The sequence below is a fragment of the Nerophis lumbriciformis genome, linkage group LG29, assembly GCF_033978685.3.
Source record: "Nerophis lumbriciformis linkage group LG29, RoL_Nlum_v2.1, whole genome shotgun sequence".
In the NCBI taxonomy this organism is placed as follows: domain Eukaryota; kingdom Metazoa; phylum Chordata; class Actinopteri; order Syngnathiformes; family Syngnathidae; genus Nerophis; species Nerophis lumbriciformis.
Genome location: NC_084576.2, coordinates 24,607,240 through 24,632,043, shown reverse-complemented (window position 1 = coordinate 24,632,043; position 24,804 = coordinate 24,607,240). Strand labels below are relative to the sequence as shown.

Sequence of the window (24,804 nt, the reverse complement as noted above, 5' to 3'; positions counted from 1 at the left end):
AAACATACACAAATATATATATATATATACATACAGTATACACACATATATATATGTATATGTTGTTTTTAAGACAGAGGCGTATGGGTGTATATTTTGTGTGTTGGTGTCGACTTGGTATCAAAGTATCGATACTTTTGACAACCGTATCAGGGATGTAAATGAGGTCCGATACATAGATACGGTAATAGTGTTGATTGATGATATGATTATTGATCCAATCAGGCACGACAACAAGATGGAGTTCAACGAGAAGAACGAGACCATCATGAGAAATATTCTGCTGCCCATCACAGCCGACCCGGCCCTCAAAGTGGACGTGAGTTTTGGTTCTGGTTCTGTGGCGACGGTCACGTCTCACCTTGGTTCTGGTTCTGTGGCAGATGGGTCGCGTGCATTGTCCCGTGTTGCTGGTGGTGGGCCAGGACGATCAGAACTGGTGCGCCTGCGAGTCCGCTCTGGACGTGAGTACGCCCAACTTGTGTGGCCCGTAAAACCACCAGGGTTCTTGTGGGACACCTTGGTCACATGACTGATGGCGGTCACATGACGTCTTTGTTCCAGATGAAGGAGATGATGGAGCGTGCGGGGAACAGCCACCTGCTGACCGTCCTGTCCTACCCTGACGCCGGTCACCTGATCGAGCCGCCGTACTCGCCGCACACCCGGTCCAGCTCCTTCCGCAGCGTCGGCAGCCGGCAGAAGAGTGAGTCCTTGTTTTTTTTTTTGCATTACTAAAGATTTGTTTGCACTGTATTTAGGGAAGACATCTAATTTTACCTCAGAGGATACTAACTTTTGAAGTCAAAGAATATTTGTGAGCATCATTTTAAATTCAGTGTATGAAAAAAATTAAGTATAAAATATTCAGTATATAAAAAAATTATGTGTAAAAAAAAGTATATGAAAAAATAAGTTTGTACATTTTTTTTTTTTAAATGTAGTGTAAAAAAAAATTAAGTATAAGAAACCAGTGTATAAAAATCAGGATGTGTAAACATTTTTCATATAAAAAATCAGTATATAAAAAAATGATGTGTAAAAAAAAATCAATATTAAAAATCTGTGTATAAAAATTCTGTGAAATAAAAATCAGTGAATAAAATTTAATAATTTTAAAAGGCAGTGTATAAAAAAATCAATGTAAAAAGATTTAGTGTATAAAAAAATAATTGTTTAAAGATTTTGTGTAAAAAAAAAAGTATAAAAATCAGTATTTAAAAAAGTTGGTGTAAAAAAATTAAGTATAAAAAACCAGTGTATAAAAATCAGTATAGAAAAACATTAAGTGTAAAAAAAAAAGATTTATATAAAAAATCAGAATATAAAAAAAATTCTGTGTAAAAAAATTAATATAAAAAATCTGTTTATAAAAAAACTGTAATAAAAAATTATGTGTATTAAAAATCAGTGTATAAAAATTAAGAATTTAAAAAGGCAGTGTATAAAAAAAATCTATGTAAAAAGATTCAGTGTATACAAAATCAGTGTATGAAAAACAATGGATAAAAATTCTGTGTATTAAAAATCAGTGTATAAAATTGGTTCTATAAAAAATTATTGTTTAAAAAAATAGTCCAGTCCATAAAAAAATAGTCCAGTCCATAGTGGGGCCTGCTGGCCCCACTATGGACTGGACTCTTACTATTATGTTGGATCCACTATGGACTGGACTCTCACAATATTATGTCAGACCCACTCGACATCCATTGCTTTCGGTCTCCCCTAGAGGGGGGGGGGGTTACCCACATATGCGGTCCTCTCCAAGGTTTCTCATAGTCATTCACATCGACGTCCCACTGGGGTGAGTTTTTCCTTGCCCGTATGTGGGCTTTGTACCGAGGATGTCGTTGTGGCTTGTGCAGCCCTTTGAGACACTTGTGATTTAGGGCTATATAAATAAAGATTGATTGATTGATTGAAAAATGTAGTGTACAAAATCAGTATATAAAAACAGTATGTGTAAAAAAGTTTTTCTATAAAAAACTGTATACAAATTTTGTGTATTAAAAATCGATGTTTGAAAAAAATAATTGTTTAAAAAATTTAGTATTAAAAGAATGTATTATAAGAAACAGTGTATGAAAATCAGTACATAAAAAAAATTCTATAAAAAAAAATCAGTGTATAAAAAAACTGTTTAAAAATGTGTATTAAAAATCAGTACAAAAATTAAGTATTTAAAAATGTTTTGTATAAAAGTAAAATGTTTCTGTGGTGAAAAAAATCAGTGTATACATTTTAGGTGTATAAAAACTGTCTAAATGAGCGTATAAAAAAATTAAGTGTAAAAAAGCTCAGTGTATAAAAAATCAGTGTTAGAAATTTGAGTGCAAAACTTAAGTTTTACTTCAAGTAAATCAAGACTTTGTGTTTTTATTGATACCTGTTAGCATGCTAGCTTTTTTTTAAAGCTAATTTTGTAGGTATACACCTCAGTCACATTTTGTCCAGTGATGCATTCTAATATTAGCATGCTAGCTTCTTTGTTAATTTTACAGGTGTACACATTAGCGTGAAATATTTTGTTACAAGACAAATGATACCTGTTTGCATGCTAACGTTAGTATGCTAGCTTTTTTTTTTTTTTAGCAAATTTTGAAGGTAAACACCTCAGTCATTTTTTCTTACTTGATGCATTTTATTTTTAACATGCTAGTGTTTTTGTTAATTTTACAGGTGTACACCTCAGCGTGAAAATATTTTGTTACTTGAAAAATGATACCTGTTAGCATGCTAGCCTTTTTAGCTGATTTTGTAGGTATGCACCTCAGTCATGTTTTGTTACTCGATGCATTTTATTATTAATGTCAGGTTCAAACACTGATGACATCTATTAAACAAGACAGGAAGCAAGGAATTAAACAGAGACCGAATTAAATTTGGCTCAATTGAGGAGAGACGTCTGGACTGTACTCTTTGTACACTTCCACCACGCTCTGGCGAACGATTGTACGCCTCCTCTTTTATTTGGACTTTCCCTGATTACATAGCAACAGCTGTTTCTAAGGGACGGGGGTCGTAAACAGCCATCGCCTTTGGTCCCTGGAGAGAAGTCAGGTCCTGCTTCCTCTTCGCTTTGTAGATCTCGGGTCAAGACAATGTCTTTCTGTTGATTCCAATACATGAAAGAAACAGAACACCTTCATGTTGCTTCCCATCCTACACGGTGGAGTTTTACAAGCCATCTTCTTGGTAGGTTCAAAGACAGCTTTTGTCTCCTCGCCGGGAACTCGTGGCAACACAAAGTTTTGTGATAACTTCGATACAATTATTCTGACAATCAACATGCTAGCTTTTTTGTCAACCTTACAGATACACAACTCAGTGTGAAATATTTTGCTCCTGGACAAATGATACCTGTTAGCATGCTAGCTTTTTATCTAGCTAATCTACAGAGTTACACCTCAGTCATATTTTGGTACTTGATGTATGCTAACATTAGCAGGCTAGCTTTTTAAACCCATTTTTCAGCTACACACATCAATATATTTTGCTACTTGACACATGTTACAGTTAGCATTTTTAACAGGCTAACATTAGCATGCTGGATTGTTTTAGCCAATTTAGCAGTGTTTCATTAAAATGTTTTTTTGCTAAGTGTAAGCGTGTGTTTGCAGTCACCGCCCTGTGGGGAGGACAATGTTCGGCTCATGCGTTCGCTCAGGAAGACTCGTGGAAGAAGACGCTGGCCTTCCTGCGTGAGAATCTGTACGCCGCTCACTAGCGCCCCCTGTGCCCGCCCACTGAACAACAACCAGCTAATGTTTTTTGTTTTTTTTAATGGCAAAATAAATGCAAGTTCTTCATGACTGTCTTGTGACGTCACTCAATGCTGCTTCTTGTTCCATGGCGCCATCTTGTGTCTGACCTGAGAAGTGCTCTCAGGGGGAGGAGCCCTCCTTTTTTTTATTTTTAGGAAGTGTCCTTGTTGGTGGTCCAATAATCCTGTTCCTCTTCATCTCAGCTGCATTAGTTTGACACACGGATCCGGAATGGACGCCAGGAGACACGACCAGCAGTAAGTTCTACTTTTTTATCACTCTACCATTCAAATTGTTGTGTTTTTAGGAGTTATATTTACAATTTCTGTGTTTGTCCTGCTGCTTGTCATGGAGCTAAATTGTGCTAATACAAACAATTTGTCCTAATATAACACTTTTAAGATGGCGCCGAGTATCCGAATCCATGGTTTTTGGGAGTAACCATACAAAATTAGCTAAAAAGCTAGCAAAACGTTAATATGAGACATTGACATACTTTCAAGATGGCACCAAGTATCCAAATTCATGGTTTTTAGGTGTAAGCATACAAAATGAGCTAAAGAGCTGGCCTGAAACGTTAGCATGCTAATTTGACAGGTTGGCAAATTTTCAAGATGACGCCAAGTATCAAAAGTCATATTTTTTAGGTTTAAACATAAACAGTTAGCTAAAAAAATAAAAAGGTTGGCAAATATAGTTAGCAAGCTAACGTTAGTATGTTAATACAAGAGACGCTAACGTACTTCCAAAATGGCGCCAAGTACCAAAAACCATGATTTTTATGTAAAAACTTACAAAATTTGCGAAAAAGCTAGTGGAAAACGTGATCGGATTTACACCATTTTTTGGTGTAAACATATAGTTTTGGTGAGTAAGCTGGCATAAAGCTTTAGCATGCTAACATAAGCATGCTAATATAAGAGACGTTAGCATACTTCAAAGATGGCGCCAAGTACCAAAAATCATGATTTTTAAGTTTAAACACTGGAAATCAGCAAACAAAACAGCCAAAATGTTTGCATGCTAACATAAACATGCTAATATAGGAGACGTTAGCAGACTTCAAAGATGGCGCCAAGTATCCGAATCCATGGTTTTTGCGAGTAACCATACAAAATTAGCTAAAAAGCTAGCAAAACGTTAATATGAGACGTTGACATACTTCCAAGATGGTGCCAAGTATCCAAATTCATGTTTTTTAGGTGTAAGCATATAAAATGAGCTAAAGAGCTGGCCTGAAATGTTAGCATGCTAACATTAGCATGCTAATTTGAGAGGTTGGCAAATTTACAAGATGACGTCAAGTATCAAAAATCATGATTTTTAGGTTTAAACATCCACAATTAGCTAAAAAAAAAAAAAAAAACTAATTTTTTTTAGCAGGCTAACGTTAGTATGTTAATACAAGAGACGTTAACATACTTCCAAGATGGCACCAAGTATCCAAATTCATGGTTTTTAGGTGTAAGCATACAAAATGAGCTAAAATGAGCTGAAATGTTAGCATGCTAATTTGAGATGTTGACAAATTTCCAAGATGGTGCCAAGTATCAAAAATCATATTTTTTAGGTTTAAACATACACAGTTAGCTAAAAAAAAAAAAAAAAAAGCTAGCAGAAATGTTAGCAAGCTAACGTTTGTATGTTAATGTAAGAGACGTTAGCATACTTCCGAGATGGCACCAACTACCAAAAAACATGATTTTTCGGTAAAAACGTAGCTTGTAGAAAACGATAGCATGCTAGCACGTGATCGGATAAGCAGAAATACCAAAATGTAGCACTTATTGGTGTAAACATATAGGATGGGCGAGTAAGCTGACATAAATTGTTAGCATGCTAACATAATCATGCTAATATAAGAGACGTTAGCATACTTCAAGGATGGCGCCAAGTACCAAAAAATCATGATTTTTAAGTTTACACACTGGAAATCAGCAAAAAAAACAGCCAAAATGTTTGCATGCTAACATAAACATGCTAATATAGGAGACGTTAGCAGACTTCAAAGATGGCGCCAAGTATCCGAATCCATGGTTTTTGCGAGTAACCATTCAAAATTAGCTAAAAAGCTAGCAGAACGTTAATATGAGACGTATTGCCAAGTATCCAATTCATGGTTTTTAGGTGTAAGCTTACAAAATGAGCTAAAGAGCTGGCCTGAAACAGTAGCATGCTAACATTAGCATGCTAATTTGAGAGGTTGGCAAATTTACAAGATGACGCAAAGTATCAAAAATCCTGATTTTTAGGTTTAAACTACACATAGCTAAAAAAAAAAAAAAGCTAGCAAAAAACGTTAGCAAGCTAAGGTTAGTATGTTAATACAAGAGACGTTAACATACTTCCAAAATTGCGCCAAGTACCAAAAACCAGGATTTTTAGGTAAAAACATACAAAATTTGCGAAAAAGCTAGTAAAAAACATTAGCATGCTAGCACATGATTTGTTTTACACCATTTATTGGTGTAAACATATAGAATTGGTGAGTAAGCTGGCATAAAGCTTTAGCATGCTAACATAAGCATGCTAATATAAGAGACGTTAGCATACTTCAAGGATGGCGCCAAGTACCAAAAATCATGATTTTTAAGTTTAAACACTGGAAATCAGCAAAAAAAAAAATAGCCAAAATGTTTGCATGCTAACATAAACATGCTATTATAGGAGACGTTAGCAGACTTCAAAGATGGCGCCAAGTATCCGAATCCATGGTTTTTGCGAGTAACCATACAAAACTAGCTAAAAAGCTAGCAAAACGTTAATATGAGACGTTGACATACTTTTAAGATGGCGCCAAGTATCCAAATTCATGTTTTTTAGGTGTAAGCATATAAAATGAGCTAAAGAGCTGGCCTGAAATGTTAGCATGCTAATATTAGCATGCTAATTTGAGAGGTTGGCAAATTTCCAAGATGACGCCAAGTATCAAAAATCAGTATTTTTAGGTTTAAACATCCACAATTAGCTAAAAAAAAAAACCTAGCAACATTTTTTTTAGAATCAGAATCAGAATCAGAATCAGCTTTATTGTCATTACGCAAGGTAACGAGATTGAGGCCATTCCATACAAGCTAACGTTAGTATGTTAATACAAGAGACGTTAACATACTTCCAAGATGGCACGAAGTATCCAAATTCATGGTTTTTAGGTGTAAGCATACAAAATGAGCTAAAATGAGCTGAAACGTTAGCATGCTAACATTAGCATGCTAATTTGAGAGGTTGGCAAATTTCCAAGATGGCGCCAAGTATCAAAAATCATATTTTTTAGGTTTAAACATCCACAATTAGCTAAAAAAACAAACAAAAAAAACATTTTTTTTAGCAAGCTAACGTTAGTATGGTAATACAAGAGACGTTAACATACTTCCAAGATGGCACCAAGTATCCAAATTCATGGTTTTTAGGTGTAAGCATACAAAATGAGCTAAAATGAGCTGAAATGTTAGCATGCTAACATTAGCATGCTAATTTGAGATGTTGACAAATTTCCAAGATGGTGCCAAGTATCAAAAATCATATTTTTTAGGTTTAAACATACAGTTAGCTAAAAAAAAAAAAAAAAGCTAGCAGAAATGTTAGCAAGCTAACGTTTGTATGTTAATGTAAGAGACGTTAGCATACTTCCAAGATGGCACCAACTACCAAAAACCATGATTTTTCAGTAAAAACGTAGCTTGTAGAAAACGATAGCATGCTAGCATGTGATCGGATAAGCAGAAATACCAAAATGTAGCACTTATTGGTGTAAACATATAGGATGGGCGAGTAAGCTGACATAAATTGTTAGCATGCTAACATAATCATGCTAATATAAGAGACGTTAGCATACTTCAAGGATGGCGCCAAGTACCAAAAACCATGATTTTTAAGTTTAAACACTGGAAATCAGCAAAAAAAACAGTCAAAATGTTTGCATGCTAACATAAACATGCTAATATAGGAGACGTTAGCAGACTTCAAAGATGGCACCAAGTATCCGAATCCATGGTTTTTGCGAGTAACCATACAAAATTAGCTAAAAAGCTAGCAGAACGTTAATATGAGACGTATTGCCAAGTATCCAAATTCATGGTTTTTAGGTGTAAGCTTACAAAATGAGCTAAAGAGCTGGCCTGAAACATTAGCATGCTAACATTAGCATGCTAATTTGAGAGGTTGGCAAATTTACAAGATGACGCCAAGTATCAAAAATCATGATTTTTAGGTTTAAACTACACAATTAGCTAAAAAAAAAAAAGCTAGCAAAAAACGTTAGCAAGCTAACGTTAGTATGTTAATACAAGAGACGTTAACATACTTCCAAGATGGCGCCAAGTACCAAAAACCATGATTTTTAGGTGTAAGCATACAAAATGAGCTAAAGAGGTGGCCTGAAATATTAGAATGCTATCAATAGCATGCTAATTTGAGAGGTTGGCAAATTTCCAAGATGACGCCAAGTATCAAAAATCATAATTTTTAGGTTTAAACACATACAATTAGCTACAAAAAAAAAAAGCTAGCAAAAACATTATTGCAAGCTAACGTTAGTATGTTAATACAAGAGACGCACCAAGATGGCACCAAGTATCCAAATTCATGGTTTTTAGGTGTAAGCATACAAAATGAGCTAAAATGAGCTGAAACGTTAGCATGCTAACATTAGCATGCTAATTTGAGAGGTTGGCAAATTTCCAAGATGATGCCAAGTATCAAAAATCATATTTTTTAGATTTAAACATAAACAGTTAGCTAAAAAAAATAAAAAAGCTAGCAAAAAAAAGTTAGCAAGCTAACGTTAGTATGTTAACACAAGAGACGTTAGCATACTTCCAAGATGACGCCGAGTACTAGGTAAAAACATACAAAATTTGCAAAAAAATTGTAGAAAACGTGATCGGATTTACACCATTTATTGGTGTAAACATATAGAATTGGTGAGTAAGCCGGCATAAAGCGGTAGCATGCTAACATAAGCATGCTAATATAAGAGACGTTAGCATACTTCAAAGATGGCGCCAAGTACCAAAGATCATGATTTTTAGGTTTAAACACTGGAAATCAGCAAAAAAGCTAGCCAAAAATGTTAGCATGCTCACATCAGCAGGCTAATATAAGAGACGTTAGCATACTTCAAAGATGGCGCCAAGTATACATACAAATCCATGGTTTTTGCGAGTAACCATACAAAATTAGCTAAAAAGCTAGCAAAACGTTAATATGAGACGTTGACATACTTTCAAGATGGCGCCAAGTATCCAAATTCATGGTTTTTAGGCGTAAGCATACAAAATGAGCAAAAGAGCTGGCCTGAAACGTTAGCATGCTAACATTAGCATGCTAATTTGAGAGGATGGCAAATTTCCAAAATTAATTAAAAAGTATCAAAATTCATAATTTTTAGGTTTAAACATACACAATTAGCTTTAAAACAACTAAGCTAGCAAAAAATGTTAGCAAGCTAACGTTAGTATGTTAAGGTAAGAGACGTTAGCATACTTCTAAGATGGCGCCAAGTACCAGAAACCATGATTTTTTTTGGGTAAAAACATATAAAATTAGCGAAAAAGCTAGTAGAAAACGTTAGCATGCTAGCACGTGATCGGATAAGCAGAAATACCAAAATGTACCAAAACATATAGAATTGGCGAGTAAGTGAGTTAGTATGTTAATATAAGAGACGTTAGCATACTTCGAAGATGGCGCCAAGTACCAAAAATTGTGATTTTTGTTTTAGGTTTAAACATACACAATTAGCATCAAAAAGTAAAAAACGTTAGCAAGCTATTGTTAGTATGTTAATGTAAGAGACGTTAGCATACTTCCAGGATGGCGCCAAGTACCAAAAACCATGATTTTTCGGTAAAAACATACAAAATTTGCGAAAAAAAACAACTAGTAGAAAACGATAGCATGCTAGCACGTAATCGGATTCACACCATTTATTGGTGTAAACATATAGAATTGGCGAGTAAGCTGGCATAAAGCGTTAGCATGCTAACATGATCATGCTAATATAAGAGACGTTGGCATACTTCGAAGATGGCGCCAAGTACCAAAAATCACAATTTTTAGGTTTAAACACTGGAAATCAGTGAAAAAGCTAGCCAAAATGTTAGCATGCTAACATAAGCATGCTAACATAGGAGACGTTACTACTTCAAAGATGGCGAAAAGTACTAAAAAAACATGATTTTTAGGTTTAAACACTGGAAATTAGCTAAAAAAAAATGTTAGCATGCTAATATAAGAGGAGTTTGCATACTTCCAAGATAGCGCCAAGTACCAAAAATCCTGAGTTGAGCAAATCATCATGGAATGTTTTCTTTAAGGGGTCATGTGAGGACAGAACAAGAACAACTTGACCAGTTTTTGAATCCCAGTCTTAATGATTGACTTATTATCATGAAACATTAACATAAGTCTGGGAATTCCTACACACTTAAACTCACCACAGATGAACTACTTTTAATGTTCAATTTCCCGCATTTTGAAGACCAATAGTCAAAAAAACAACGCAGACTTATTTAAGACATGTTTATAAATGGATTTTATTTTATTTTTTACAGTTATCTTAAAACCGAATGATATATTGCATGGTTTGATAAATGATTTCATGTTTTAATCATTTCACCGATCAAAAATATGATTTAATAAATGTATTTATCAGTCAAAGTCAGGGGGCGGGACTAACAGGAATCTAGTCCAATCAAAATCTGTAGGCGGGCCTAGCGGGGATCTCGTCCAATCCAATGACTGCTCTTTGAAAACATGGCAGCTCAGGAGGATATCCTCGTACTTTTTTGCGGAGTTGCTGGCAGATATTTTCGACCTTGTGGATTATGTGGAAGTAAGACCTGCTCACCCAGAGCATGTAGCAGTTACAGTAGAGGAATTTATCACAGATGAGAAGTTAATTACGCTCTTTGACACCAATATATCGACCAGAACTTCGACAATTCTCTGGTCCGATGGATGGAGTTCCACAGAGAAGCGGAAGTGCTGAGTGACCAATCAGGTGTTAGTCCCGCCCACTGATTTTGACGGCTGACAGTCTAACAGATGAAATAAATTCCAAAAAGTGATGACACACATTAAATAATCAAGTCATTAAAGATGAATTAAATATGAAAATATTAGTATGCAATTGATCTAATTAAATCATGCAATAATTAAATAGTGACACGATTAAATAATTACCTTACGAAAAAATTAATGAAATAATTAAATAGTGAAATAAGTAATTACATCATGAAATAATCAAATAGTAGAGTGATAATGAAATCATGAAGCCATTTAATTATGAAATAATTACATTATGAAACAATTACAACATGAAATAATTAATAAAATCATGAACTAATTAAATAAATACATTATTAAATATTTAATTAAATCATAAAATCACGAACTAATCAAATAGTGACATTATTAAATAATTAATGAAATAATTGAATTACGAAAGCATAAATTAAATGATTAAATAGTGAAATACTCAATTGAATCATGAAACAATTGAATCATGAAATAATTATATTATGAAATAGTTATTGAAATCGTGACCTAATTAAATAGGGAAATCATGAAATAAATACATTGTTAAATAATCAATTACATCATAAAATCATGAACTAATTAAATAGTGAAATCATAAAATATTTAAATTGTAGGATATTTAATTAGATCATGAAGTAATTACATAGTGGAATGATGAATTGAATCACACAATTATTAAATAGCAAAATAGTTGAAACATTAAATAAACTATGAAAAAATATTAAATCAACAAATAATGCACTAATTAAACAGTAGAAAAATTTATGAAATCATGAAATCATTGCAATATAAAATAGATAATGAAATTATGAAATGAGTAAATTATTAAATAATTAATGAAATCATGAAATAATTAATTAAATTATGAATAAATTACATAGTAAACTATTTAATTAAAGCCTTGAAATAATTAAACAATGAAATATGTTTGAATATCAAAGTAATTAGTGAAATATTTAATCAAGTTGTGAAGTAATTACATTGTGAAATTCTTGTTCAAATCTTGAAATAATAACAAAACTAATTATATCTTGAAATAATTAAACTATGAAAAACATATTGAATCAATTAATAATGTACTAATTAAACAGTAGAATAATTAATGACATCCTGAAATCATTATAATATGAAATAGATCATTAAATCAAGAAATAATTAAATAATTTGTTAAATCACGAAAACATTTATGAAATCATGACATAATGAAATTATGAATTAATTACATAGTTAAATAATTGATTAAAACGTTGACATAATCAAACAATGAAATATTATTAAATATCGAAGTAATTAGTGAAACAATTAATCAAATTGTGAAGTAAATAAATTGTAAAATGTTTATTTCAATCTTGAAACAATTGCAAAATTATTACATCATGAAATAATTAAATAATTTGTTGAATCAAGTAACAATGAATGAAATCATGACATTATTAAATTATGAATTAATTACATAGTACAATAATTAATTAAAGCCTTGACATGATTAAACAATGAAATATGTTGAAATATCAAAGTAATTAGTGAAATGATTAATCAAATTATGAAGTAATAGTTTTTTAATACTTGAAATAATTCAATTAATAATCAAATCATAAAATAATCAATTGCATACTTAATTAATGACACATTTAAATATTCATTTATTTCTCACATTTTGTCCCATTGGACCAATCCAGCACAGCAATGCCCACTATCCCCTCAGGGGGCACTAGTGAGCGGTGAGATGTGCTGGTCCAGCCTCTTTTTAACGCTCCTGCTCGGCCCATTCCAGCACGGACGCGGTCAAGCTATCGGTCCATCCGTCCAGAGGCCTGGTGGACGAGAAGTTTGTCATCCTGGTCCAGAACGCGCCCCCCGGCGTCCAGCTCACCGTCCACGCCTCCCACCGCAGCGAGGACGGACACGACTGGGAGGCGTTCGCTCACTACGTGTCCGACGCCGGCGGCTCCGTGGACGGTACGTGGTCCTCCCAGAGACGCACCTTGGACCCCCCAGATCTTTGTTTGTCTTTGCAGTGTCCAAAGATGTCAGCCTGGGGGGCACGTACTCGGGACTGGAGCCCATGGGTCTCCTGTGGAGCCTCAGACCGGTTCCAGGCAGCCGACCTGGACTCAGGATGAGGAAGATGAAGGTGCAGGCCCCCATGGAGGTCACCATCTCCGTGCGGCGGGGTCACGGCACTCAGGGCTTCCTGGACCAGGTGGTGCTGGCCTCCCAGGCGGTGGAGCGCTGGTACATGGCGCCCGGCGTCCGCAGGATCCCCGTCACGACGGACGGACTGTCTGCGACCCTCTTTCTGCCCTCAGGTAAACCCCCCCCAACAACGTCCAGAGGATCCACCCTGTTCAATTTGTCACCCTAAAGGACCCGGACCCTTCCCCGGAGTCTTGGACCTGTGGGGGGGCGGAGGAGGTCTCGTGGAGTATCGTTCCTCGCTGCTCGCCTCCCACGGCTTCGCCTCCATGGCCCTCAACTACCTGAGCCCCAGGGCCAGCCAGGAGACGGGCAAGATGGTGGACGACTCCTACTTCCAGGTGCGCGGCGAGGAGCGCGTCTCTGAGGCGAGGAAAAGGTTTGATTGACGGTCGGTTTTCCTCCCGCAGGTGGCGCTGAGAGTCCTGCAGGAACATCCCCAGGTGATCGGCAGCAGGGTTGGTTTGGTGGGCCTCTGCCTGGGCAGCGGCGTCTGCCTGAAAATCGCCGTCCACGCCTCAAGCGTGAAGGTGCCACCTATGCTAATGCTAACGCTAACCTGAAATATGCTACTTGTTGTGCTTTCATTTTGGCAGCCTCTGTGTTTGGTGTGTGTCAGCGGGACTCACGTCATGCCGCCGACAGGAACCTTTGATTACTGGAACAAGTAAGCTAGTTTGGTTGCACATTTACGCACAAATTAAATATTAGCAGTTAGCACGCTAACCAGATAGCATCGACTAAATATCCAACTTTCATATACCAGCAAAAAAAAATCCAAAAACCAGCTAGCATGCTAACGTTAGCCTGTTAACATGCTAACAGTTAGCACACGTCAGGTAAAGGATTTTACCCCTCGGCGTATACCGACAAAATAACCAAAAAAGGTTAGCATGCTAACATTAGCATGTCAACGCGCGAGCCTTTAACAAACGTCAAGGGGGGAAAAAATGAACTTTTAGGTGTATACCAGCAGAATAATCCAAAAAAACAGCTAACATGCCAACAGTTAGCACACATAGAGTAATGTATTTTACTCTTGGGCGTACATCGACAAAATGACCAAAAAAGTCTAGCATGCTAACATTAGCATGTCAAAGCGCGAGCCGTTAGCAAACGTCAAGGGGGCAAAAAAATGAACTTTTAGGTGTATACCAGCAGAATAATCCAAAAAAACAGCTAACATGCCAACAGTTAGCACACATAGAGTAACGTATTTTACTCTTGGGCGTACATCGACAAAATGACCAAAAAAGGCTAGCATGCTAACATTAGCATGTCAACGCGCTAACAGTTAGCAAACGTCCAAAAATACAATTATTTTAATTAAGTGTATAAAAAAGGCTGGCATGTTAACATGCTAACAGTTAGCACTCATGGAGAAAAGTATTTTAGTCTTAGGCGTATACCGACAAAATGACCAAAAAAGGCTAGCATGCTAACAATAGCATGTCAATGTGCTAGCAGTTAGCAAACGTCAAGGAAGAAAATAATTGACTCTTAGGTGTATAACAGCAAAATAATCCAAAAAAACAGCTGGCATGCTAACATTCTAACAGTTAGCACACATAGAATAATGTATTTTACTCTTGGGCGTACATCGACAAAATGACCAAAAAAGGCTAGCATGCTAACATTAGCATGTCAACGCGCTAACAGTTAGCAAACGTCAAAAACTAAAATTATTTTAATGAAGTGTATAAAAAAAGGCTGGCATGTTAATATGCTAACAGTTAGCACACATGGAGAAAAGTATTTTAGTCTTAGGCGTATACCGACAAAATGACCAAAAAAGGCCAGCATGCTAACAATAGCATGTCAATGTGCTAACAGTTAGCAAACGTCAAAAAATACAATTATTTTAATTAAGTGTATAAAAAAGGCTGGCATGTTAACATGCTAACAGTTAGCACTCACGGAGAAAAGTATTTTAGTCTTAGGCATATACCGACAAAATGACCAAAAAAGGCTAGCATGCTAACAATAGCATGTCAATGTGCTAGCAGTTAGCAAACGTCAAGGAAGAAAATAATTGACTCTTAGGTGTATGTATACCAGCAAAATAATCCAAAAAACAGCTAGCATGCTAACATGCTAACAGTTAGCACACATAGAGTAAAGTATTTTACTCTTAAGCGTATACCGACAAAATGACCAAAAAAGGCTAGCACGCTAACAGTTAGCACACATCAAGTAACAAAATATTTCCCGCAAAATGAACAAAACCAGTTAGCACAGGTCAAGTAGCAAAATATACAACTTTTATGTGTAATCCTGTCAAATGATAAAAAAAAAACCTAGCATGCTGATGTGCTAACAAGTAACAAAATATTCAACTCTTTGGTGTATAGCTGCAAAATTAGCCACAAACCCAAATGCTAACATTAGCATGCTAGCATGGACTAACATTATCAAGGAGGATTTTGACTTGAGAAATAAAGCAAGGGGAGAATGATAATTAGAATACTACAAATAGTCTGTTCCAGGGTCAAGCTGTGTCCATCATTAGAGTTCATAAGGTGCTAACTGTATAATAAGAGGAGGAAAATGAAAAGGTTCTTGTGTGTTTGCACTTTGCAGTGCTAAATGTCGCTACAACGAACACAAGGAGGTGATCTCTCGTGACGTCTTGCTACCGCTCCCCTCTGACCCCGCCCTCAAAGTGGACGTAAGTATGCTAGCCGTTAGCACGCCTAGCGGGACTAACCCTAACCCTAACCCTCCAACCCTAACCCCCTAACCCTAACCCTAACACAAATGATATGCTAGTTGTTAGCACGCCTAGCATGAAATGGACAATTGATATGCTAGCTGTTAGCATGCCTAGCGTGACATGGACAAATTATATGCTAGCTGTTAGCACGCCTAGCGGAACATGACAAATGATATGCTAGCTGTTAGTACGCCTAGAGTGACATGGACAAATTATATGCTAGCTGTTAGCACGCCTAGCGGGACATGACAAATGATATGCTAGCTGTTAGCACACTTAGCGTGACATTAACAAATTATATGCTAGCTGTTAGCAGGCCTAGCGTGACATAGACAAATGATATGCTAGCTGTTAGCAGGCCTAGCGTGACATGACAGATGATATGCTAGCTGTTAGCAGGCCTAGCGTGACATGACAAATGATATGCTAGCTGTTAGCAGGCCTAGCGGGACATGACAAATGATATGCTAGCTGTTAGCAGGCCTAGCGTGACATGACAAATGATATGCTAGCTGTTAGCACGCATAGCGTGACATTAACAAATGATATGCTAGCTGTTAGCACGTCTAGCGTGACATTAACAAATGATATGCTAGCTGTTAGCAGGCCTAGCGTGACATGACAGATGATATGCTAGCTGTTAGCAGGCCTAGCGTGACATGACAAATTATATGCTAGCTGTTAGCAGGCCTAGCGGGACATGACAAATGATATGCTAGCTGTTAGCAGGCCTAGCGTGACATGACAAATTATATGCTAGCTGTTAGCACGCCTAGCGGGACATGACATATGATATGCTAGCTGTTAGCATGCCCAGTGGGGCATGACAAATGATATGCTAGCTGTTAGCACGCCTAGCGTGGTATGGACAAATTATATCCTAGCTGCTAGCACGCCTGGCGTGACATAGACAAATGATATGCTAGCTGTTAGCACGCCTAGCGTGATATGGACAAATGATATGCTAGCTGTTAGCACACCTAGTGGGACATGACAAATGATATGCTAGCTGTTAGCAGGCCTAGCGGATATGGCAATGATAAGAGTGGTGTGTTGCAGGTAGGACGCCTGCAGTGCCCCATGCTGCTGATAGTTGGTCAGGACGACCAGAACCTTGCCAGCCCGGAGTCTGCTGCTGATGTAAGCTGTGACCTTTGATCCGGATCATTTCTACTAGCTTATGTTATGTTCACATGTCAGCCTCCACCCACAGAGACTAACACACATCAATCAATCAATCAATGTTTATTTATATAGCCCTAAATCACAAGTGTCTCAAAGGGCTGCACACATGACTCTAGCAGCTAACCCTTAGCAACTGACTGCTACATGTGCTAAACATTGTAAATGTGCTAAACATTCTAAACTTGCTGAACATTATAAAAGTGCTAAATGCGTTAAACATATTAAATGTGCTGAAGATTCTAAACGTGCTAAATGTACTAAACATTCTAAACGTGCTAAATGTGCTAAACATTCTAAACGTGCCAAGTGTGTTAAATGTGCTAAAGATTCCAAACGTGCTAAATGTACTAAACGTACTGAATGTGCTAAATGTGCTAAACATTTTCAACGTGCTAAGTGTGCTAAATGTGCTAAAGATTCTAAACATGCTAAATGTGCTAACTTTGCAAACAATTCTAAATGCGCTGAAAGTGCTAAATGCGTTTAACATGCTAAATAGGCTAAATGTGCTAAACATTTTAAACGTGTTAAATGTGCTAAAGATTCTAAATTTTCTAAATGTACTAAACATTCTAAACGTGCTAAAAGTGCTAAATGGGCTAAATATTCTTCCATCCATCCATCCATCTTCTTCCGCTTATCCGAGGTCGGGTCGCGGGGGCAGCAGCTTAAGCAGGGAAGCCCAGACTTCCCTCTCCCCAGCCACTTCGTCCAGCTCCTCCCGGGAGATCCCGAGGCGTTCCCAGGCCAGCCGGGAGAGATAGTCTTCCCAGCGTGTCCTGGGTCTTCCCCGTGGCCTCCTACCGGTCGGACGTGCCCGAAACACCTTCCTAGGGAGGCGTTCGAGTGGCATCCTGACCAGATGCCCGAACCACCTCATCTGGCTCCTCTCGATGTGGAGGAGCAGCGGCTTTACTTTGAGCTCCCCCCGAATGACAGAGCTTCTCACCCTATCTCTAAGGGAGAGCCCCGCCACTCGGCGGAGGAAACTCATTTCGGCCGCTTGTACCCGTGATCTTGTCCTTTCGGTCATGACCCAAAGCTCATGACCATAGGTGAGGATGGGAACGTAGATCGACCGGTAAATCGAGAGCTCTGCCTTCCGGCTCAGCTCCTTCTTCACCACAACGGATCGATACAGCGTCCGCATTACTGAAGATGCCGCACCGATCCGCCTGTCGATCTCACGATCCACTCTTCCCCCACTCGTGAACAAGACTCCGAGGTACTTGAACTCCTCCACTTGGGGCAAGATCTCCTCCCCAACCCGGAGATGGCACTCCACCCTTTTCCGGGAGAGAACCATGGACTCGGACTTGGAGGTGCTGATTCCCATCCCAGTCGCTTCACACTCGGCTGCGAACCGATCCAGCGAGAGCTGAAGATCTTGGCCAGAGGAAGCCATCAGGACCACATCATCTGCAAATAGCAGAGACCTAATCCTGCAGCCACCAAACCAGATCCCCTCAACGCCCTGACTGCGTCTAGAAATTCTGTCCATAAAGGTTATGAACAGAATCGGTGACAAAGGGCAGCCTTGGCGGAGTCCAACCCTCACTGGAAAAGTGTCCGACTTACTGCCGGCAATGCGGACCAAGCTCTGACACTGATCGTACAGGGAGCGAACTGCCACAATAAGACAGTCCGTTACCCCATACTCTCTGAGCACTCCCCACAGGACTTCCCGAGGGACACGGTCGAATGCCTTCTCCAAGTCCACAAAGCCCATGTAGACTGGTTGGGCAAACTCCCATGCACCCTCAAGGACCCTGCCGAGAGTATAGAGCTGGTCCACAGTTCCACGACCAGGACGAAAACCACACTGTTCCTCCTGAATCCGAGGTTCGACTATATTCTAAACGTGCTAAATGTACTAAATGTGCTGAACATGCTATATGTGCTAAACATTCTAAACGTGCTAAATGTACTAAACGTTGTGAATGTGCTAAAAGTGCTGAATGTGCTAAATGTTCTAAACGTGCTAAATGTACTAAACGCCTTAATGTGCTAAACGAGCTAAACATTGTAAGCGCGCTAAGTGGGCTAGATGTGCTTAACATGCTAAATGTGCTTAACGTGCTAAATGTGTGAAACGTGCTAAACGTGCTGAATATGCTGAATGTGCTAAATGTACTAAACATTCTAAATGTGCTAACTGTGCTAAATGTACTAAACATGCTAAATGTGCTAAACATTCCAAACGTGCTAAATGTGCTAAACATTCTAAACGTGCTAACTGTGCTAAATGTACTAAACGTGGTAAATGTGCTAAACATTCTAAACGTGCTAAAAGTGCTAAATGTGCTAAACATTCTAAACATGCTAAATGCGTTAAACATGCTAAATGGGCTATATGTGCTAAACATTCTAAACGTGCTAAATGTTATGTGCTAAACATTCTAAACGTGCTAAATGTGCTAAAGATTCTAAAACGTTCTAAATGTACTAAATGCACGGAATGTGCTAAATGTGCTAAACATTCTAAACGTGTGATGTGTGCTAACTGTACTAAAGATTCTAAACGTGCTAAATGTACTAACTGTGCTGAATTTTCTAAACATACGTAATGTGCTAAACATTCTAAATGTGCTAAATATACTAAACGTCCTGGATGTGCTAAACGAGCTAAACATTCTAAATGTGCTACACATTTTAAGCGTGCTAGGTGGGCTAAATGTGCTTAACAAGCTAAATGTGCTAAACATTCTAAGCATGCTATATGTGCTAAATGTGCTAAACGTGCTAGATGTGCTAAACTTGCTGAATGTGCTAAACAGTTAACAGTTAGTTAAAAGTCAGGTAGTTATTTTGTCAGTTAGTTAGTTAATTAATTATTTGGTTGAATAGTCAATTAACTGGTTGATTAGTTAGTTTTATTTGGTTAATTAGTTTGTTTTTCAGTTAGTCAGTTAAGGAGTTTGTCAATATGTTAATTAGTTAGTTTGTTTGCCAGTTTGTTAGTCAGTCAGTCTGTCATTCAGTTAGTTAGTTAGTTAACTAGTTAGTTTATCAGTAAGTCAGTTGGTTTGTTAGCCAGTCAGACAGTTAGCCAGTTGGTTAACTAGTTAGTTTGTCATTCAGTCAGTTAGTTAGTTCCAAAATGGAGTCAGGAAATAGTGGTTTCATTTTGGGGATGACCCGGATGATTTCCAGCAGGTTCCAACGTCTGTGTGTCCGCTAGCGTCCCCCCTCCCCCCGCAGGGACAAGAGGGTGGATAACAAACATGTCTTATTCGGCAGATGAAGGCCATGATGGAGCGGGCGGGCAACAGTCACATGCTGACGCTGGTGTCCTACCCGCACGCCGGTCACCTGATCGAGCCCCCGTACTCGCCGCACATCCGAGCCAGCTTCTTCCGCTCCGCCTTCGCGGGACACGAGCGCCCGTTCACCTGTAGGTAGTAGTCGTCCTCCACCTGTAGGTAGTAGTCATCCTCCACCTGTAGGTAGTAGTCCTCCTCCACCTGTAGGTAGTAGTCCTCCTCCACCTGTCGGTAGTAGTCCTCCTACATCTGTAGGTAGTAGTCCTCCTCCACCTGTAGGTAGTAGTCCTCCTCCATCTGTTGGTAGTAGTCCTCCTCCACCTGTAGGTAGTAGTCCTCCTCCATCTGTAGGTTGTAGTCCTCTTCCATCTGTAGGTAGTAGTCCTCTTCCATCTGTAGGTAGTAGTCTTCCTCCATCTGTAGGTAGTAGTCCTCTTCCATCTGTAGGTAGTAGTCCTCTTCCACCTGTAGGTAATAGTTCTCCTCCATCTGTAGGTAGTAGTCCTCATCCATCTCTAGGTAGCAGTCCTCCTCCATTTGTAGGTAGTAGTCCTCCTTCATCTGTAGGTAGTAGTCCTCTTCCATCTGTAGGTAGTAGTCCTCTTCCATCTGTAGGTAGTAGTCCTCCTTCATCTGTAGGTAGTAGTCCTCCTCCATCTGTAGGTAGTAGTCCTCTTCCATCTGTAGGTAGTAGTCTTCTTCCATCTGTAGGTTGTAGTCCTCTTCCATCTGTAGGTAGTAGTCCTCCTCCATCTGTAGGTAGTAGTCCTCCTCCATCTGTAGGTAGTAGTCCTCTTCCATCTGTTGGTAGTAGTCCTCTTCCACCTGTAGGTAATAGTCCTCCTCCATCTGTAGGTAGTAGTCCTCATCCATCTCTAGGTAGCAGTCCTCCTCCATTTGTAGGTAGTAGTCCTCCTTCATCTGTAGGTAGTAGTCCTCCTCCATCTGTAGGTAGTAGTCCTCCTCCATCTGTAGGTAGTAGTCATTTTCCATCTGTAGGTAGTAGTCCTCCTCCATCTGTAGGTAGTAGTCCTCTTCCATCTGTAGGTAGTAGTCCTCCTCCACCTGTAGGTAATAGTCCTCCTCCATCTGTAGGTAGTAGTCCTCCTCCACCGGTAGGTGATAGTCCTCCTCCATCTGTAGGTAGTATTCCTCCTCCATCTCTAGGTAGTAGTCCTCCTCCATCTGTCGGTAGTAGTCCTCCTCCATCTGTCGGTAGTAGTCCTCCTCCACCTGTAGGTAGTAGTCCTCCTCCACCTGTAGGTAGTAGTCCTCTTCCATCTGTAGGTAGTAGTCCTCTTCCACCCTTAGGTAGTAGTCCTCCTCCAACTGTAGGTAGTAGTCCTCTTCCATCTGTAGGTAGTAGTCCTCTTCCACCTGTAGGTGATAGTCCTCCTCCATCTGTAGGTAGTAGTCCTCCTCCATCTGTAGGTAGTAGTCCTCTTCCACCTGTAGGCAGTAGTCCTCCTCCACCTGTAGGTGGTAGTCCTCCTCCACCTGTAGGTGGTAGTCCTCCTCCACCTGTAGGCAGTAGTCCTCCTCCATCTGTAGGTAGTAGTCCTCTTCCATCTGTAGGTAGTAGTCCTTTTCCATCTGTAGGTAGTAGTCCTCCTCCACCTGTAGGTAGTAGTCCTCCTCCATCTGTAGGTAGTAGTCCTCTTCCATCTGTAGGTAGTAGTCCTCTTCCACTTGTAGGTGATAGTCCTCCTCCATCTGTAGGTAGTAGTCCTCCTCCACCTGTAGGTGATAGTCCTCCTCCATCTCTAGGTAGTAGTCCTCTTCCATCTCTAGGTAGTAGTCCTCCTCCATCTGTCGGTAGTAGTCCTCTTCCATCTGTCGGTAGTAGTCCTCCTCCATCTGTAGGTAGTAGTCCTCCTCCATCTGTAGGTAGTAGTCCTCTTCCATCTGTAGGTAGTAGTCCTCCTCCACCTGTAGGTAGTAGTCCTCCATCTGTAGGTAGTTGTCCTCCTCCATCTGTAGGTAGTAGTCCTCTTCCATCTGTAGGTAGTAGTCCTCCTCCATCTGTAGGTAGTAGTCCTCTTCCATCTGTAGGTAGTAGTCCTCCTCCATCTGTAGGTATTAGTCCTCTTCCATATGTAGGTAGTAGTCCTCTTCCATCTGTAGGTAGTAGTCCTCCTCCACCTGTAGGTAGTAGTCCTCCTCCATCTGTAGGTAGTAGTCATTTTCCATCTGTAGGTAGAAGTCCTCCTCCATCTGTAGGTAGTAGTCCTCCTCCATCTGTAGGTAGTAGTCCTCCTCCACCGGTAGGTGATAGTCCTCCTCCATCTGTAGGTAGTATTCCTCATCCATCTCTAGGTAGTAGTCCTCCTCCATCTGTCGGTAGTAGTCCTCTTCCATCTGTAGGTAGTAGTCCTCCTCCACCTGTAGGTAGTAGTCCTCTTCCATCTGTAGGTAGTAGTCCTCTTCCACCCTTAGGTAGTAGTCCTCCTCCATCTGTAGGTAGTAGTCCTCTTCCATCTGTAGGTAGTAGTCCTCTTCCACCTGTAGGTGATAGTCCTCCTCCATCTGTAGGTAGTATTCCTCCTCCATCTCTAGGTAGTAGTCCTCCTCCATCTGTCGGTAGTAGTCCTCTTCCATCTGTAGGTAGTAGTCCTCCTCCATCTGTAGGTAGTAGTCCTCCTCCATCTGTAGGTAGTAGTCCTCCTCCACCTGTAGGTAGTAGTCCTCCTCCACCTTGTCCACATGCTTCACGCCTGCCTTGCCTTGTGTCCGCAGTCTTGGCGCTGTGGGGCGGGCAGACGGCGTGGCACAGTCGCGCTCAGGAGGACGCCTGGAAGAAGACGCTGGACTTCCTGTTTGAGCATCTCTACCGTGGCGTGGCCCCGCCCAGGTCGCACCTCTGAGTGGCGTTCGGACGGACCGACGTTTACGTCCTCTCTGTCCTTCGTGCACAGGCGGCCACTCATCAGCAGGGGGCGGCAATGTACACGTTGTTCATATTCACCACAACAATCTTTTTAGGGTCATTTCCTGTCGACTGCGTCAATCAAACGTCAGCTTTATTAGGAACATAATAACAATGTGAATCTGGTATGCTAACATTAGCATCCTAACAGTTAGCATATGTCATGTACCAATTTATATGACGCTGAGGCGTACGCATGCAAAGTTAACTAAAAAAAGCTGGCATGCTAACATTAGCATGCTAACAGTTAGCATATGTCACATACCAAGTTATGTGACTCTATGATGTACGGCGGCAAAATTGACCAAAAAAAAGTTAGCATGCTAGCAGTTAGCATATGTCACATACCAAGTTATGTGACTCTGTGGTGTACGGCGGAAAAATTGACAAAAAAAAAAGTTAGCATGCTAACAGTTAGCATATGTCACATACCAGGTTATGTGACTCAGAGGTGTACGGCTGCAAAATTTGCTAAAAAAATGTTAGCATGCTATTGTTATTATGTTAGCATCCTAACAGTTAGCATATGTCAAAACGTTAGCATGCGAATCGTTAGCATATGTCACATACCAAGTTATGTGACTCTGTGGTGTACGGCTGCAAAATTTGCTAAAAAAAAGTTAACATGCTAAAGTTATTATGTTAGCATCTTAACAGTTAGTATATGTCATGTACCAATTTATATGACGCTGAGGGGTACGCATGCAAAATTAACTAAAAAAGCTGGCATGCTAACATTAGCATGCTAACAATTAGCAAGCGTCACTTACCAAGTTATGTGACTCTGTGGTGTAGGGCGGCAAAATTGACAAAAAAAAAGGTACCATGCTAGCAGTTAGCATATGTCCCATACCAAGTTATGTGACTCTGTGGTGTACGGCGGCAAAATTGACAAAAAAAAAAGTTAGCATGCTAACAGTTAGCATATGTCACATACCAAGTTATGTGACTCAGGGGTGTACGGCTGCAAAATCTGCTAAAAAGAAGTTAGCGTGATAATGTTGTTATGTTAGCATCCTAACAGTTAGTATATGTCATGTACCAATTTATATGACTCTGAGGCATACACATGCAAAATTAACTAAAAAAGCTGGCATGCTAACATTAGCATGCTATTAGTTAGCAAGTGTCACCTACCAAGTTATGTGACTGTGGGGTACGGCGGCAAAATTTACCAAAAAAAAGTTAGCATGCTAACAGTTAGCATATGTCACATACCAAGTTATGTGACTCAGAGGTGTATGACTGCAAAATTGACCAAAAAAAAAGTTAGCATGCTAACAGTTAGTGAGTGACAAGTACAAAGTTATATGACTGAGCAAAATTGGCTAAAGAATTAGCATGCTAACAGTTAGCATATGTCATGTACAAAGTTATGAGTCTCTGAGGTGTTTGGCAGCAACATTTGCACAAAAAAAAAGGAATTAGCATTCTAAAGTTAGCATGCTAACATTAGCATGCTTTACAGCATTCACACAATTATTGTGCTGGCTCTCATCAGATGGTGTACCTAATGAAGTGGCCATTGTTGGGGTTGATTAAAAACGTGTTTTTTAGATCTTTAAACAAATGATAACTACATCAAGAAAATAAATGTGGAATATTAAAAGATGACAAATGGTCTTTTTTTTAATTATTTTTTTTTAATCTAAGTTTGTGTTGTGGTTGCAGTGCTGCTCCACTGGAGGGCGCCCGAGTATCACGTGTGTCGATCGT

At 39.3% G+C, this 24,804-nt stretch overlaps 1 protein-coding gene across 1 annotated transcript in view; it reads left to right on the top strand.

Moving 5' to 3' along the window:
* LOC133572039 (uncharacterized) overlaps positions 1-24,706 on the top strand; it is a 33,555-nt gene extending 8,849 nt beyond the window's left edge. Inside the window, exons 8-21 of the mRNA XM_061924666.2 lie at positions 226-319; positions 384-464; positions 565-706; positions 3,621-3,711; positions 3,968-4,021; positions 12,580-12,764; positions 12,824-13,114; positions 13,173-13,342; positions 13,412-13,531; positions 13,598-13,668; positions 15,582-15,669; positions 16,774-16,854; positions 20,140-20,293; positions 22,899-24,706. Of these exons, the coding sequence (XP_061780650.1) occupies positions 226-319; positions 384-464; positions 565-706; positions 3,621-3,711; positions 3,968-4,021; positions 12,580-12,764; positions 12,824-13,114; positions 13,173-13,342; positions 13,412-13,531; positions 13,598-13,668; positions 15,582-15,669; positions 16,774-16,854; positions 20,140-20,293; positions 22,899-23,026 (1,750 nt within the window). The 3' untranslated portion in view covers positions 23,027-24,706. The remainder of the gene's footprint in view (positions 1-225; positions 320-383; positions 465-564; positions 707-3,620; positions 3,712-3,967; positions 4,022-12,579; positions 12,765-12,823; positions 13,115-13,172; positions 13,343-13,411; positions 13,532-13,597; positions 13,669-15,581; positions 15,670-16,773; positions 16,855-20,139; positions 20,294-22,898) is intronic.
* The last annotated feature ends 98 nt before the right edge of the window (positions 24,707-24,804 follow it).